General features: G+C 36.8%; 1 protein-coding gene across 5 annotated transcripts in view; it reads right to left on the reverse strand.

Annotated features, from left to right (window-relative positions):
- cttnbp2 (cortactin binding protein 2) overlaps window positions 1–13,848 on the reverse strand; it is a 52,193-nt gene that overhangs the window by 1,824 nt on the left and 36,521 nt on the right. For 3 of the 5 annotated variants that reach the window (XM_041257820.1, XM_041257817.1, XM_041257818.1), the window contains exons 9-21: window positions 12,455–12,572; window positions 11,206–11,472; window positions 8,960–9,055; window positions 8,353–8,432; window positions 7,538–7,624; window positions 7,350–7,449; window positions 5,830–5,985; window positions 4,274–4,461; window positions 3,329–3,507; window positions 2,750–2,955; window positions 1,555–1,740; window positions 1,107–1,167; window positions 180–312 (exon numbers count right to left, since the gene is read on the reverse strand). In XM_041257820.1, the coding sequence (XP_041113754.1) occupies window positions 180–312; window positions 1,107–1,167; window positions 1,555–1,740; window positions 2,750–2,955; window positions 3,329–3,507; window positions 4,274–4,461; window positions 5,830–5,985; window positions 7,350–7,449; window positions 7,538–7,624; window positions 8,353–8,432; window positions 8,960–9,055; window positions 11,206–11,472; window positions 12,455–12,572 (1,857 nt within the window). Of the gene's footprint in view, window positions 1–179; window positions 313–1,106; window positions 1,168–1,554; window positions 1,741–2,749; window positions 2,956–3,328; window positions 3,508–4,273; window positions 4,462–5,829; window positions 5,986–7,349; window positions 7,450–7,537; window positions 7,625–8,352; window positions 8,433–8,959; window positions 9,056–11,205; window positions 11,473–12,454; window positions 12,573–13,848 lie in introns of those variants that run through there. The other 2 variants (XR_005950760.1, XM_041257819.1) reach the window with 2 other exon arrangements.

The raw sequence follows: 13,848 nt of genomic DNA on the forward strand, positions 1-13,848 counted from the left end.
TTGTGTTCTTTCTTATAATGAGAATGTAAAAAATTGGGTAAAGTGGAGCCACGGGCATGCTGCCTTTTAAAAGGTTTGGCTCTACAAAGTACTTTAATACAACTATAAAAAGTGATGGAGATAATAACTACTTTAGCATCAGATCAGAACTGAAGGTAAATCAAGTAGACAGATCGCACCTTGCTTATGTCAGGCTCGGACTTGCTGGAGCACATGCTCTGAAGCTCCTGCATCAGGTCATTTTCATCATCTGAGCAAAGGGACAATCGCTGGTCAAGTCCTGCAGCTTTTGGCTGGTCACCGTCCACAGACCTGAAGAGATTTTGAAAATACTTTTTCTGCACAAATAAACTCAGACATAATGCATAATAATACATTAATAATAATAATAATAATAATAATAATAATAATAATAATGCAAAATAATAAAGTAAAAGACTGTAGCAGCATGTATTTTACATCTTGAGACCTTAACGTGTCTTCAGAATTGCGTAACCTTTTTTTTTTTGTTTGTTTAAATGTTACACTAAGTGCTTTATTTACTTTTTTTCATGGAAACACTTTACAATGTCACTACGGCATCCTGTTTTTTTTTTTTTTTTTTACTGTTTTGTGTTACTGACATCTAGTGGCGCTTGGAAGTCGGTTCACAGTTTTACTTCAATAGTCCACTTTCTATAACACTATATGGTACTTGTTCCTATATTTCAGGTGTAGCGTCAATGTTAATAAAAGCACAGTACTGCCATGATCACGGGCCCCATCTGCATACAACCTACACACCAAGTCTGTGATCTTTTAGGACCCTAAAAATCTTTATTACAGGCTCACTCTCCACTTACTACCATATAGCTGGTCTTTTGTGCCGAATATTAGACATTACATAAATCACTGAGTAACAGTTGTCTCATATTCATTGAAGAGGTTTCAAGTTATTGGCACAGAAGATCAACAGTATAACAGCATTTTCACTACAAGGCTCCAAGAGGAATATGTACATAATCTAGTATATATTGATTGAGGTTTTGTATAGCCAGAATTTAAAAAAAAAAAAGTAAAATAATTATAATGGTAAATCCTATTTAAAATAAAGTATGGTGACTTACTTTTGTGTTTGGGAATTCATTCTGCTGAAGCTTATGTCTAAATCAGTCTTTGACAGAGCACCTATAAAGATAAAAAGATATCATTAGATATAATTTTCAAAAAGACTAGTCCTGACCGTGCCATACGATTTCAAGAATTATCTGCACAATAACCCCTTAATTAACACGATCAAGCTGTCAGATAAAGGAAAGGAAATAATCTGCATTTTATTTATTTTTTTTTTTTTAAAATATTGCCCATTCTGGTTCATCCATGTCATCCCAATTGATTCCATAGGATGCAGAGAAATGAATCATTGTCTTTAGGGAATTTAAAAGAATTGGCTTTTTTTTTATTTTTAAGTGCAATTTTAGTTTAAAAAAATGTTGCGAGGGAAAAAAAAAAAAAAAAAAAAACCCTCACAGAGCGATAGTAAGCACATTTGTTTAATGACTCTGCAGATTGTACCTTCTTTCTGTCCCGCCTGTTTACTCCAGTGTTGCGAGAGCGAATGGCCGCTCTTCTTCCGAGGGCTGGTGCTTGCCTTCCTCCAGGAGCTGCTGTCTCTGCTTTTCTTGTTGCCACTTTTATAACTGGTGATCACAGACAAGGGAAAGCTAACTCCCTGGAACTCTGACAGATGTTCTTCTATTTCTGCATTACAAGATTAAATCAGATAAAGTATTAGACCTGTTTTTCGGTCAGCATCAACATTGATTTGCAGTTCTCCCGCAGAATAACAAATCTTTATTACTGACTGAAAACAAGAGGCTGAATATGTGTAGTCTTATTTATACTGTAGACAGAAGGTGGCTTGATATTTCAGTCAAATGCAGTGCATTTATATACAGGGTGATTAGATATTAAGTTTACCACATCAATGATATGGAGCGTGGATGTGGTAAACTTACTTTCTAATCACCACGTACATTTCAAAATGGACCGGCAGTCCAGGTTTTCACCCATTCCCCAGAAAGAATGAAAGGAATTGCATTGTTCTGGTTCAATAGTATTTCTCAGGCAAAAAAACAAAAAACTTACACTAAACCTGTTTGCACGCCCAGCAGGGGGGAGAAATACTACCCTTACTAAAGCTTCCCTCCTGCCTGTGCTGTTAAATGGAATTGGGGAGAACTTGCTCCTGTTTAATGAAATTATCTCCTGCATCTTTCTACCATGTTGTTTATTGCAAATTCAAATGAATGCTATTTTTCCGAATTCCGCTGCTTCAATTATAAAAATAAATAAATATACGTGCATATATGCAACCACAAAATCCCTATTAAAATTACAAATCTGCCACCTGCAAACACATTGTGTATCACTAAATTACAGGTGCAACACAACTCTGTGGATCTTGCACTGCAGCTGGGAGGACTGAGGTTTCAAAACTGATGATCAAGCTGAAAAAAAAAACTGATATGCACAACTAAAAGAACAACTTTTAGCTCAAGCTTGTGTCAACAACAGATCTGACTTCAAAAGAGGTGTCAGAGCCTCGATGGCTTGTGTTAAAAGGGATATGTCATGACAGTAGAGACATGCTGTTCTATATCAAGTCTCTGCACATTTGATGCAAGAGACACTTGGAAATCGAGGAGCTAAAAGCAGCTTAAGATGCCACGATTTTCACCCGAAATAAGCACAACTGTGGTGTCAGTACCTTGTCTGGGGAGAGGGCAACCCTGGAGAACAGCCTTGTTGAACAGGATGCTGAGCGCTGCTTTGACCACAGCCTGCTGCCCCTGACTGAGGCTCTTCCTGCCTGACGACTGGCCCTGCACCAGAGACCTCTTCACCCTCACTCTCGAGAGAATGGCTTCTTCCACTCGGGGAACAATCACTGCATTCCACAGCCTGGACAGCCACCTTCACAAACATAAGGGATTGAATACAGTATAAAAAGCAAGTGCAAGCCAAAAAGATAACCGTCCACAACACAGCCTTTCCTTTAGATGAACCTTACATTCGGTTTTATGTGCCCACTTCATAGGATATTGGTAAGACTCATTGTAAGATTTTGTATAAATTGGGTTACATTTAATAACCTTTAGCTGGCATTTTGCAAAGTTTGATCTAGTCTTTAATCATATTGTTTTTCATCCACCATGTTACTTCACTTTTATAAAACAATGTTTAATTTCACCAAATTATGTGATTAACTCCCATTACTGATTAATCAATAAACTGAAACACATGAAAAACAAAATCTCCAGAAATCCCTGCTTGAAGAAAGACCTACTTGACAATAGACTGGAGATGGCTGGGCACAATCGGACAAGTGAAGAAAATCTCCGGTCCAATCAGAGCCTCCGGTGTTCCCAGGCGAGACAGACAGGAGTTAAGCTGGTGCCAGACAGCACAAATCCATCCCAGAGCTTTAGAAACCAAGTCAGGTGGAGGTGGCATTTGACCTTTAAACTGATAGAACAGAATCTTGCATTTATTATAAAAAATAATAAAAGCTGCTCCCGAAATTTCACTCGTAAAATTAATACATTATCTAAATCGTAATAAAAACTAAAAACAATAAAATCACACAGAGCTGAAAGCTTACACCACTACGATCAACTATTTCCTGTTATTGCCATCCAAATCCAGAGAAATCAAACATTTATTTTACATGAAACTAGAAATAGAGACAGTGGCCTAGACAAAGTATTTCAGTACAATTGCATATCTCCAGATCTGATAAGCCTCTCTTAACTTTAGTATAATAACATACAAGGAAACAGCACATGAAGGTGTGTCTTTGTAGTAAAACAACATTACTCTCAAACATACTGCATAACACAACATATCTGGGTTTTAGTAAAAGCAATCTGGTCCTTTCTTACAGAATAGGGTGTGTGAATTATGCATCAGCTGCAGAGTCACTTACAAAAAAGTCTCAGTCAAAAGACTGAGCACAAGGAGGATAAATGACTTGCACCGGGTCACACAGCGAGTCAGGATTTCAACCAGGGACCTCCTGTTTACAAGCCCCTTTCTTTAACCACTGGGCCACAGCCTCCTACATACATGACTAGCTATTTCACTGGGACAAAGCTGGCATCTTCTTCAGCTGTGCAAATCATGCACAGTATTTGTGCAATTTCTTGGATACTTCGATCCACTCGGGTACAGAATCACTGTGTAAAGAATGTGGCTAAACAGCAGAACAGCACAAAACTGCATTTATTCTGACCTTATCAACCAGCTTTCTCCTCAGGTATCTCTGAAGCAGTCTGTGGATGGGCTCTGCATCCCATCGCAGCTGTACCCAGCGGAAATGCTGCTGTACCAGTAACTCGGCACCATGGAGACGGGACCTTGCTAGGGTTCCAATCAGGAAGCTGCTCTCCTGGAAGTAATATGCACTGTGGGTTTCCTGTGCTGTTAATGAAGAAAATAGGGAAACTAGATTAAGTGTTTTCAATGTTTTTTTTTTTTTATATGATTGGTTAATAACGTTATCAAAATAATGTGCTGGTACCTTCCCCTGATATCGACGACTAATTCTCTGTTGGATAGAAAGTAAAAGATGGTTGTTCATAGTATGTTTATTATTATGAAATGTATAATTTAGTCTCCGGATTCATACTTTATTTTTTTTTCATTTAAGCCTTCAAAACAATGAAAATGACGCAATGTGTAAAATATAGCCTTTTTCTGGGGCATGTGAAATAACATCCATTTAAAAACAAATAGAGTAACAATGCATTCTGGGAACAGCTCCACAGAGAAATTATATATAAATGTGTTCTTAATGCACACGATTAATTTAAAAACAAAGTTACCGAGTTTTTGAACATTACTCCCATGAAGAAACAAATCCAAGTCATGCTTTTGTCCACGCTAGCTACATAAAGTTTTGTTGTGTTAAATTAATTTCTGTTGTGTTAGCAATTCATTATACAATAAAAGTCCTGCTGGAACCTTTTTTTTTTTTTTTTTTTTTTTTTAACAACTGTGAAATATTTTTTTAATTAAACTGCTGTTAAAAAACAACAGTAATCACTATTGTGGCTTATAATGTAACATTTTAAAGTATATTTTCACTTATATCTGAAAGCGTTAGATTCTTTATTTCACTTCTCAACTGAATGCACAGTATGTGTAGCACTGACAATTCCATCACATTTCCTCTTGATCGGCTTTGAGAAGCCTTTTCATAATTCAACTATTTCTTTACGAGTAATGCCTGTTACATAAAATAAATAAAAAAATAAATAAATAGAAATAGAGGGGGTGTTTATCTTTTTTATATAAGTTTTTTTTAAATACTTTTTTGTATAATATCACCCCTATTTTAGGATATCTTCAAACAAAACTCCCTCTCTACAGCAGTAACTTCACAGTGTCATATGTCTTAATACAGTACTAATCACTTAAGGTTTAGCTTAAGTGTTATATTACAGTGCATAATACATGCAGAGGGTACAAAGCTTTCAGTATTTTCAGCTTCTGGTGAACTGGTTATCTTTTATCAGTTATTTTTTAAGGCTTTCTTTGGATTACAAATATATTGTGTAATATATTTTTATTCATTGGCACAATATATTTTATTCATTGGCACTCAAATTGTCATTTTTTAAAATGGTTTACCCCCAGCTGTGCACAGGAGTTCACCCCTGCTTGCAGGGATGTGGTGGCTCTGGATTAAAGCCCTCTCATTAGAATCAATTATTTACAAGCTTTTACACTCAGCATCAGCCGCCACTCATCCTGCTGGCTGATGATGCAGCCGAGCACAGTTCTTACTGTTCTGCAGGATGACTGAGCTCCCTGGGCCCCTGCTTTCTAGAGGCTCAGAAAGGTCTCCCAGAAGCTCAGCCAGTGAATCGGCTCTCTCCAAATTCTCCAGCACAACAACTATATTCTCGGGCCCTGGCAAATCCTTCACTGGAACGAGAAAGCCTGAGAAAACCAGTACAGTTATTAGATTGGAGATACAGTATATACACAAGACTGAAAATGATCTTTACGGGGACTGTCCTAATCAGTCTTAGCCTACGCTGGTATTACAGCTTTACTATTAGAAACCTGTGAACCCAATTCTTGGTTTCAGAACTTCCCTCAAATAGATATAATATCTAAAAAATTATAAGTGCCCAAGCAATTAGGCTCTTGCAAAATCTTCTCTAAATCACAGAAATCTGACTAAATCACACTCAGCTGGTTATGACTTGTTTAACTACTGGATGGATATGCATATATATATATATATATATATATATATATATATATATATATATATATATATATATATATATATATATATATATATATATATAGACACACACACACATATACATACACACACAGCTCTGGAAAAAATTGAGAGCCCACTGCAAAATTATCAGTTTCTCTGTTTTTACTATTTATAGGTATGTGTTTGGGTAAAATTAACATTTTTGTTTTATTCTATAAACTATTGAAAACATTCTATAAACCACATTCCAGAGGTTTTCAATGGGGTTCAGGTCTGGAGATTGGGCTGGCCATGACAGGGTCTTGATCTAGTGGTCCTCCATCCACACCTTGATTGACCTGGCTGTGTGGCATGGAGCATTGTCCTGCTGGAAAAACTAATCCTCAGAGTTGGGGAACATTGTCAGAGCAGAAGGAAGCAAGTTTTCTTCCAGGACAACCTTGTACTTGGCTTGATTCATGAGCCCTTCACAAAGACAAATCTGCCCGATTCCAGCCTTGCTGAAGCACCCCCAGATGAGTCCAATTTTCAGCTTTGCCCAACACCTGGTCATCTAATGGTTAGACGGAGACCTGGAGAGGCCTACAAGCCACAGTGTCTCGCACCCACTGTGAAATGTTGTGGAGGATCGGTGATGATCTGGGGGTGCTTCAGCAAGGCTGGAATCGGGCAGCTTTGGCATGAATCAAGCCAAGTACAAGGTTGTCCTGGAAGAAAATATTTTTATTTGGAATTTGGGAGAAATGTTGTCAGTAGTTTATAGAATAAAACAAAAATGTTTATTTTACCCAAACACATACCTATAAATAGTAAAACCAGAGAAACTGATAATTTTGCAGTGGTCTCTTAATTTTTTCCAGAGCTACGTGTGTGTGTGTGTGTGTGTGTGTGTGTGTCTATATATATATATATATATATATATATATATATATATATATATATATATATATATATATATAACAGTTCAATTTAATGCCATCTACTGGCTGTTAGACTGAACTGCACATTATACATATGATTAATAAAAGACGTGCCCATTATAGAGCATAAATTATTAAGAACTACTAACCGCAGCTAATGAAATACTCCACCAACTGTTCTTTTGACAAGCTAGCATCCACTTCGATTTTTACCATTTCACATCGGCCTCCCAAGGCTTCTTGTTTGTGCTGTGTGAAAACATTTTTTGTAAAAGGTTTTTACAGATGCATTAAACAAAAAGCCTTCTTTAAAAAGAATGTTTTGTGCCTTTAGTACCTTAATGAACCGTGCAATCTGATGGGCTAGGTATTCTTGGCAGCTTCCTTCAGGCCCATGGAAGATAACATTGCGATACTGTTCCACCTAATTAAAACAAAACACATTTACACACCTAACCAGCAGAGGGGGCACACACACACACTACTAAATATACTGCATCTGTGACTATTTCAAAGCATCCTGCAATTAATCTAATATGCAAATATTTTACGCCATTCCTCTTCACGTATATTTGGGGATTCAGAAAGATAATTTTTCAACTAGCAGCTGACAGCAGCAAGACTGATTAAGACCAGCGGCCTGAGAAGTTTCAAAGTTTGAGATGACAAACGTGTTTGTAAATCCATTCAATACTGCGGCTGTAGAGAACATGGATTATTGAAAACAATAAAAAACTGAATATTAGATATGCAAACCCTTAAAATACTATTTGCGATATATGCATGTCTAACAGATGTAATACTTAAAATAACAATACCCGAGTATTATGCCAGTTAAAATGTTCGAATTTAAAAGTACTCCATGTTCACTCCAGTTAAGGAGGTAGGAGATGTATGTCATCCAAAGCCTTGTATCCTTTCACTCCAGTTAAGGTGGTAGGAGATGTATGTCATCCAAAGCCTTGTATCCTTTAAAAAAGTTGTCATTTACCAAATGTTATACTCGAGGAGCTACATAGTCTAATGAATTATTTCTTGTTTGACTTTTGCTGTCCTTGTGGCGTGGTGTAAAGCGTTTAACCCAAGGCACGACTGACAGCAGAAAGAAATTACATGAAAACACATAAAATCCTCTTGTGCTAGTTAGCATACCAGCCGAACGTAGTTCTGAAGCATCTGGAGCGGGATCAGAGATGAATACGCCAAGCTATCGAGAGACGTTTCCTGGAAACCTGTCAAAAAACATGTAAAGAAAAAAATTAACAAAAAGAGTAGCCCTGAAAGTTTAATGAATTCAAGTACAGCTTTAAACTCCTATGCATTAAAGACTCTGGCACACTGCCAAGATCTGTAAAAGGACAAGAGCTACCTATCAAACCGTCAGCTTGCCAACCATCCTCTCTATATATTAGCTTAATACCCATCGGACCCGACCAAAAAAAACTATTAACTACTTTGGGGATATATTGGATTTAATAATAGTTTTATGAATAAATATTATATTTAAATTACGTAAGCTAAATTCTTGCAATTAAAAGTGGAACTAACTTTTAAAAAAAATAAATAAATAAGTGTAACAGGACAAGTTCTGCAAAATAAGTATTTGTATGATCAATAAGACCAGAGTTTAAAACAAAACAGTTGAAAGAGCAAGTTCCCCTCAAGAAGATGCCTTATTAGCATCATAAGTAACTATATTCTGTAAGATGAACCCTTGCTAGATATAAAAAATGAAATACAAATACAAAAAAAAACACACCTTTCAGCTTAACTGTGATGTGTTGTGAGCAACATCTTTTCAACAAGTCCCACGGTGCAAGAGCCAGAGCCTGGCCTGGGTACCAAGTGGAGTCTCCTATAAAAAAGAAACGTAGAACCGTTTACTGTTACTGAGCCACAATGAAAGACAACAAAAGCTCATTTTAAAACAGCACCATCAGAAAAAAAAAAACACATGTGATCTGGACTAAAATAAATATATGGACATTTAAACTCAAACAGTGACAAAGCAGACATCTTACAAGATTTTGACTTTTAACCTTTCATTTCCTTGTTTTAAGCTCTGTATTTATCCAAAACCTTTACTTACCTCCTGCCTTGTTTTCAGATGATACAAACATCTTTAAACTGTTCTGCATAACTTCCCATCACATATCCTTACTTTATTTCCTTTCATGCGAGTATCAAGGGAAGTAATGTTAAAGTTTTACAGTGCATTAGTAAGACCTCATCTAGAATTTTATGTTCAGTTCTGGTCACCTCGCTACAAAAAGGATATTAGAAAGAGTGCAAAGAAGAGCAACCACAATTATTCCAAGTTTAAAAGGCATGTCATATGCAGACATACTAAAATAATTGAATCTATTCAGTCTTGAACAAAGAAGACTATGCAGCAATCTGATTCGAGCATTCAAAATTCTAAAAGGTATTAACAATGTTGACCCAGGGGACTTTTTCGACCTGAAAAAAGAAACAAGGACCAGGGGGCACAAATGGAGATTAGATAAAGGGGCATTCAGAAAAGAAATTATACTGTAGTTAATTGCATCATTGTCTACAATATACAGTAGCTGCTGTGTAAATCATTAAAAATGACATCCTTCCTGGCATTTCCCTTACTTTTACAGACAAACTTACACTGAAAAATACAAATTATTTGACATCCGAGTTTTCATACAAGTTTTATGTTATGCATTAAGGTAGCAGTGGTATTCAGATTAATCACTTTATATCTTCAAAACATTTGTCCCATTGTGCATAAAAAGCAGCTTCAGTATTTTCATTGAAAAACAGTAGTGCACAAAGAGACCTTGCATACATAACAAAAACAGATAGAAAGGCTTCATCCCCTGAAAAGAAAAGGAAAAATCCAATCCAAATAGTACCGTTAAGTTTCCAAGTAAATGTAAATAAGGCACGTTTACTCTGAACTGCCTGATGTCTCTCTCAGGCATTGAATATACAAGTCAACAGAGGCTGCATGATAGTGGTTGCCTAGTATATGAAAGTCATGATTTTTGCAATTTGCAGAATACAATCATATTTTTCAACCATGTACTGTTAGGTAATAAGAAAGGGTACTGTAAAGAATGCACTTATCAGACAGAGTGCTGGAAACCTTTTGCAACCCTAGGAAGGCAGAAAGTGGTGCAAATGCACCCCAAAAATTCACCATGTGAACTTTGAAGAAGGATTACTCCCATTTCCACGAGTTAGACAAAGACACACTTGTTATCAAAATAAAAGCAATCAAATAGCATATATAAGGATCGCAGGATCTTCAAAGAGTAAAACAAAAGGCTAAAATGAGTTTCTCTCTCTCTCTCTCTCTCTATATATATATATATATATATATATATATATATATATATATATATATATATATATAATGGTCTGCCTACGAGTGTAATCTACAGCCTTCTGCATGAGGTACAAAACTGCCCATTACCATCGACGTGAAATTCGTCCTTGCCAAACTCATTGACCCGATCTTTAATGGTGATTGTATTTGTTTTCGGCATCTTTGAACAGCTCTGGATACTGACTGAAGTAAACTGAAGCCTCATTCAGCACTGAACTTGAATACCGGAAGCAGCTTTATTAAGCAGGTCTGTTTACGCAAATTTAAATCAAAGTTGCCTGTGTTAATGTTTATATTTGATATGTGCATTTATTCGGTTATTATCAAACCCGTGTTTCTCCGTATTTTTCCATGTTTTTTCGCAGCAAACAGACTCCTAGGATCCCTGGTTATCAGACATGCTTATTTTAAAACATGATGGAGTGCCACTGACAAGGTTAACAGTTTAGAAGAAAGTTGCAAATGGACAGCAAACTACAACGGGACAGCAAGAATCTAAAACACAAAGCCAATGAGTCTGTGAAACAGTGACGCAGACACTGAAGAGTCACTTACTGTAGCGGAGCCTACAGCTACCCCAGGACAACTGCCCACAAATACAAATCCTTAATGAAAAAAGACAGTTTTTTCAAAAAAACTCCTACCTATCTGGACTGCAAATATGCTGCTTGAACCAAGGCCATTAGGAGCTTGCGCACTGCTGTTAAAGGCAGAGCCCTTCTCTTCCCATCCCCTGGAGAGCAGGTGGAAGTGGTTTATAACTGCCTGGGACAAACTTTTGGACAAGTCATCCCAGGTGGTGTGCTTGCGGACATTTAGCACCCCTACAGTTATTCCATCTTCAAGAATATCCATTGCACAGATCTGTTCATTCGGGCTCTGGGAGATCTGCAGAAGCACCTTGTAAGAATCTGTGAAAGAAAAGTTTTATATGCAAACACATTTTTGTACCTGCAGAATACCAAATGTCAGTGTTGTGTAGAATAAACAAGACCACATGAGACACAAGACATAAATGTGAATAGGGAAATCAAGTCCACAATTTGTTGTTAATCTAGTGTTAAACAAATGGGTCACCTCTTTGGACAGAAGTGCTGCTCTCTTTAACTACGTCACTTTCAACACACTTACAAACAGCATATTGATTCCTGAGACACAACCACTGAACTGAATGCATAATGTTAGGCAGCCCTGCTAAAAATTCTGAATATTAACTGGAATTAGAGGTTTTTCAGTCATTAATAAACACATGGAAAACTACAGGCCTACTGCACACAACATAGGCGTATTTTAAGGGAAATGCAAGAGTACATGACTACCTGCAATAATCAAATACTGGAAGACACATTTTACGATCTGAATAACATGAACCGAGTTCACATGAATTAGTAGAATGCTACAGTAAGACAGAGAAAAAAGCTGTACATTTTGGCACTGTCGTCTGATGACTAATTAAAATGAGCGGGCTGGAAAAGCTACAGAAGTCATTCTTTCCATTATATATATATATATTTTAAATCCCCCAGTATACAATATGGAACATATTCTATTTTCTGAAAGTTGCTAGTGGTGTTCTTTCAGCATAGTTATTTAAGTTTCGAATAAGCACAGATAATACACAAAGGGAAAATATATATTTAAATGGGGGCTTTATGCAATTATTATTCATTCTGCATTGGGACCCACAATGTACACAAAGCCACTACCAAAAGACACAATTTAAAAAGACACACTGCATTTTGAATAGTCTGGAATACTAATACGAATATAGAAATATTGTACACTTTAATAAAATTCAATGTCACCTCAACAGACATTTCATTGGCTTTTATTTTTATTCTTTTACAATCTGTTTATCCAAAAAAAAAAAAAAAAAAAAAAGCCACAACTTACGAAGATTCTCCAGAAGATGCTTGCAGTCATCAGTGGCCACATCATGGACGGTTCTATTGCATTTATCTCTCTTCTCAATGTCTAGTCCGCTGTGACTACACAACACCTCCAGGCAATTCTAAAAAGAAAAACACAATCTCAATCTCTGTACATGTTTGTTATACTACAGGTGTGTTGCTTTATGCAGCTCCTATTTCCCCTCCCCACCAGGTACAGCTGCAGCTTTTGTTATTCAGCTCTTCAGCCTAGGTAGTTACTGTTTCTATAACACATTTTCACTCTGTTGGTTGTTGGAATACCAAGCCTAGTGAATAGTCTACCTCATTAAAAAACTACCAGAACAGCTCGCACCAATTTGTATTACAGGATAATCTACATTATGAAACTGCTTGAACATAATCTTAACCCTTTACTGCCCTTGGCATGTTCCCATACCTATTTAATGTCTATTTTCTCAATGTCAAATATATTGGACACTGGGCAGCAAAGGGTTAAAATACAGCAGTGCACCAGGTCCTTAATATAACCAATCTGGTCATGAAACAGATGTAATGGAACTTGACCAAGACCATCTTATAGGGAAGTTTAGATTACAAGGTTATATTTTTTTTGGCTTTAGGAGCTATACTTTATTTTTCTAATAGTCATAATAGGCCTAGGCAACAGGAAAGCAAGCACACCCCCAGTTTAAGTCATGCATTAAGTCATTTCAATATGAAACCTAATTCTGGAAGAATGACAAGTAGACTCAGCCAGCTGATTTAGCCAGCTCTGTTGGTGGCCATCCCATGCTGCCCCTGGTCATTTTGTTTTTTTCTTCTTCTTCAGTACAGTAGCTTCAGAATGCATCTACCTATAGATACCTACACAGCGCAGCCCTTTGAGAATGTACTCTTTTATAAAGATCTTCTGCTTCATGCTACGATGGGTAAAGGAAGTATTTTATGGAAAGGCCCTACCCTTTCCATAAAAATGCTGTGGGACCTTCCGTATTTCCAAAGGAATTAGGACATTGGAGTCACCCATTATCTTTCTAAATCACAGAGATGACACTTTAGCAGAAGCAAAAACAAGCATCAATCTACCAATTCTGAAAACAGCGTGCAACTGAACCCCATGGGAATGTGACGCATCTAAGAAAGGCACCACACTGCCATCATTACGGCTAATTAGGAAGGGATGAATACTTAATAGCTCTCAGTAAAATCCCAAGTGAAAAGTTGAAAAGGCTGACACATGAACCTTTAATGAAATTGGTTTTAGTTTTGAAAGCAATTAATTATTTATCAGGGCCAGACACAGGCATATTATGGGAAATGGGATTAACGCAACGACAAGCACAGCAAGCCTTCCACAGTTCCTAATGCACGATGAGTTAGTTAGAACTTTCCACG

This window comes from Polyodon spathula, chromosome 8 (assembly GCF_017654505.1).
Source record: "Polyodon spathula isolate WHYD16114869_AA chromosome 8, ASM1765450v1, whole genome shotgun sequence".
In the NCBI taxonomy this organism is placed as follows: Eukaryota; Metazoa; Chordata; class Actinopteri; order Acipenseriformes; family Polyodontidae; genus Polyodon; species Polyodon spathula.